Source organism: Sphaeroforma arctica, assembly GCF_001186125.1.
Source record: "Sphaeroforma arctica JP610 unplaced genomic scaffold supercont1.2639, whole genome shotgun sequence".
Taxonomy (NCBI): Eukaryota; class Ichthyosporea; order Ichthyophonida; genus Sphaeroforma; species Sphaeroforma arctica.
This window is the reverse complement of record NW_014037919.1, coordinates 1-3,403: the sequence shown is the minus strand read 5'-3', so window position 1 is coordinate 3,403 and position 3,403 is coordinate 1. Positions and strand designations below refer to the sequence as shown.

Below are 3,403 nucleotides of genomic sequence, written 5' to 3'. Positions count from 1 at the left end.
TATGGCCCGCTACGGTCATGGATAGCCAGTCGATTATTTAAAAAAATTAAGAATATCGATGTTTGTGTAAATATATTTGAAATCGAGGAATTTATAGGTATTTACTCGATTTACTCGAACGAGCTTTTCGCCTTTTTAAACTAAAAAAGGCTGCAAGCCCGAGTGCAAGCCACAGGCCACTGCAAGGCTGCTGAGAACCTTTTATTTTTTGAAAATCATAATCGGCTCATGACATAGGCAGTTTTATTTAGGCACAAACTGTCATAGCCTCCTAAATTCATTTTAAACTCGACACGCGTGACTCGAGGTGTGAGGCTTTCTAAAATATTCTAAGTATACTGAGTAAATATGAGGTAAATACTGTAGCATATTTGTAGAAAAAAAAACGGAGAGGCCGGAGGGCTGGAGGGCCGGAGACCTTTTGAAAATAGTTTATAATTTTTATGACATTTAAAAAACCTGTACTAAATACTTAAATTGATCCAATAAATAACTGCGAAAAGTTGAGGAAATAGAGTTTGGCTAAACTTCATCAACACTCTGAGTCTCTGTGACTTAAAAGTCAAAGTGACTGAGTCTCAGCAACTGATAATTTTTTTTAAAAGTTACAAATATCCCACGTTGGTCTCCATTCGTGCAATAATAACATATGAACTCAAAAGCGTGATTTGTGTTTTTTTACCGTCTATTGATTTTTCAAGATGCAGCTCTTTATTGCATGCTGTGCTCTTTGTTTAGCATTCACAAATGGGCTCACATTAAATCCAGGCGATAACTTGGCCACAGAAATAGCAGGTGCCTTTGCAGGGGATTCGATATATCTGACCCCAGGGGAGTATTTTTTAGACGAGCCGATAGTTGTCGATAGAGCCATACGGTTAGAAGGAGATGATGCTGTTTTAATTGTGCCCGATGGCAAGTCGACCGTTTTGGCATTTGGGGATATTGATGGGTTCGACTCGTGGCTAGAAGGTATTACGATCAAGACGGTTACGGGGAATGAGTGTGAATTGGCAGATCCTTATCTGGAAGACCTGCGATACAACATGTCTGTGATCTCGTCAACGATCACAAATGATCATCTAGACGTACTCGCATCCGGCGGTAAGTGGCACAAACAAAGGCAACTGACAGATGTGACTTTTAACAATTGCAAATACAGTGAAAACCATCCTGATAAAATGATTGGCGGTGTACACAAGCTGATGGGCGATTGTAGGTCAGTGGTGGGCTATAGTGTGCCGGTAAAGAGCCTATCTGAATGTGGGACAACATCGAGGAAGGTCGGTGCATTCACCCAGTATGCGGCACGAATCGGGGCTACTTATAACGATCACATCAATATGAAAAATCCAGATCAGGAATTGCGTGCGACCGTGAATCGTATGGGTAGAGCTAATCAAGCTACACTGATCATTCATGACAAAGCTCGTAATATAATGGCCTCGGGTGGTGGTGCCTATTCTGAAGCGCAATTAACAGTCTCGGTGAGTAGCATGGATAGCGGATACTTCGACGGTTGGAACCGTTCTCTGGTCACTGCAGAAACTCGTGTGAAGTCTCCATACACGATATTGGATGGTGCAACAGGACCGGTTATAGTTTTGAGTACAAAGCAGGACAATGTTATCGTAGGACAATACACCGTCGATCAGCAATGCAATAGATTGAGGGGCACAGAGTGCAAGCAAACACTGCAAATTGAGATAACTGCATGTGATATGTCTGGCGCGTATTCTATCTCAAATATCCCAATGACGTGTCAAGACGAGAAAGAAGAAGGTGAGGTGATCGAATGCCCAATTTTGAAACAAACAGGATGGTCGTCCGATATACAGTTCTCGCTAAATACTCACGACAGCTGTACAGAGAGTGCAGTGATTACAGGCCCGCCCTTTGAAGTTGCCTACAAGTTTAGATCAGATTTCTTGTTCAGAAGTACTAGACCGTCCAGTGTTTATGCATTGGGTGAGAAGGCGTATTGGTCCTTAATGACTAGCGCCTCCGCACGCCCCGTTGATTTATTCAATGCCGAAATTATAAAGGCATCTCGTGCGTCTGAAGGAAATTGCGCGGATCAATTCTATGTCATACCTCTTGAGCATCTGAACCAGCGTTTTAGTCCGGAAGCGAGCGAAGTTCAGGTATCGACCATCATCACGCCCCAATTGGCCTGTGCATCAAAGGGAGGAGCAAAAACCTCGTTCGTCGTGTCGCTGACTATCCTGTTCGACTATGACATTGCTCTGCGAAGGCGTCGCAATGTCAACGCGGATATCCGTCCACGAGGCCTATTGGGCAAACGGGAAGTGGACGAACAAACGGTTGAGATTGAATTGATCACCCAGTACACAGACGAAGAACTTGAGGCTGCCGCAAATACTGCCGAGGGCGATGGGAACAACACCATGATTGTCATGGGTGCTGTAGCGGGGGGTGCGATACTTGTACTATGCTGTTGCTCCTGCTGCATCGCTGCAGTGGCAGTGGTTGTCATCCGCAGGAAGAAGCTGCAGGCAGCCGAAGAGAAGTCCAAGATGGACAAAGAACTGACCAACTCGGGCGACCTATCTACCATGAGTTTTGCCACCACAGTGGGCACTTCGACGGCCAGTGTACGACCTAACGGTGGCTCGTTCCGCAGTCAAGGCTCGATGACAGGCATGAACATGTCACGTGGCAACAGCGTTTTGGGCGGTGTGGGCGGCGGATCTAGTATGGTGGCGTCCAATTTTAGTGTCAATAGTTTTGGCCCTTCAGATCCTGGCAGCGTCAGTATACTCAGGGGAGCTGCCAGTATGACTGGCTCGCCGAGACAGCCCCGTGCTATACCCGGGTCACCCCGGATATCCGATTCGCCGCAAGCTAAGCGGAAGACACCTATGGTACAGTCACAAACCCCAACTATGCAACGCAAACAAGGGTCTATTCAGGGCATGGATAGCTTTAGATCTAGCTCGATGAATGCCGGTAGAGCCTCTAGGCAAAATTCGGTGAAGTAAATAATGCAATTTAAATTAGACTTTAACCATTAAAATACAATAAAAAAATATGTTCTGTACGAAAACAATACGAGAGCCGAATATGGCAAGCCTATCCAAAACACGGATAGTCTGAAAGTGCCTCATTAGACACCGAGCACTAACCCCCAAGCAAGCCTTTAGTCATAATTTCGTGATACAAATTGTGCACTTCGAAATCAAACAGAACTTCAAACAATGCCATAAAAAGACGAATGTGCCGCAACGAGAAAACTCAAAGAGACGCAAAACACGAGGTTGACTATTTCATCCTATTGACTAACCTGCACAATTGTTTCAGCGAGCATATCAGCTCGAATTGGAATTTTCCATCCCGTGGAAATAACATTTCACCCACCGGCACGACTCTCAACACAAAAACT

At 45.0% G+C, this 3,403-nt stretch overlaps 1 protein-coding gene across 1 annotated transcript; it reads left to right on the top strand.

Annotated features, from left to right (window-relative positions):
• The first annotated feature begins 619 nt into the window (after window positions 1–619).
• On the top strand, window positions 620–3,139 carry SARC_12837 (hypothetical protein). The gene has a single exon (XM_014293049.1). It carries the CDS (start codon window positions 702–704, stop codon window positions 3,000–3,002), a length of 2,301 nt encoding a protein of 766 aa, XP_014148524.1. The 5' UTR covers window positions 620–701; the 3' UTR covers window positions 3,003–3,139.
• Window positions 3,140–3,403: the final 264 nt, after the last annotated feature.

What these genes read in the sequence shown, in the direction of transcription:
- SARC_12837 (XM_014293049.1), top strand. Translation starts at nt 702, where the DNA reads ATGCAGCTCTTTATTGCATGCTGTGCTCTTTGTTTAGCATTCACAAAT.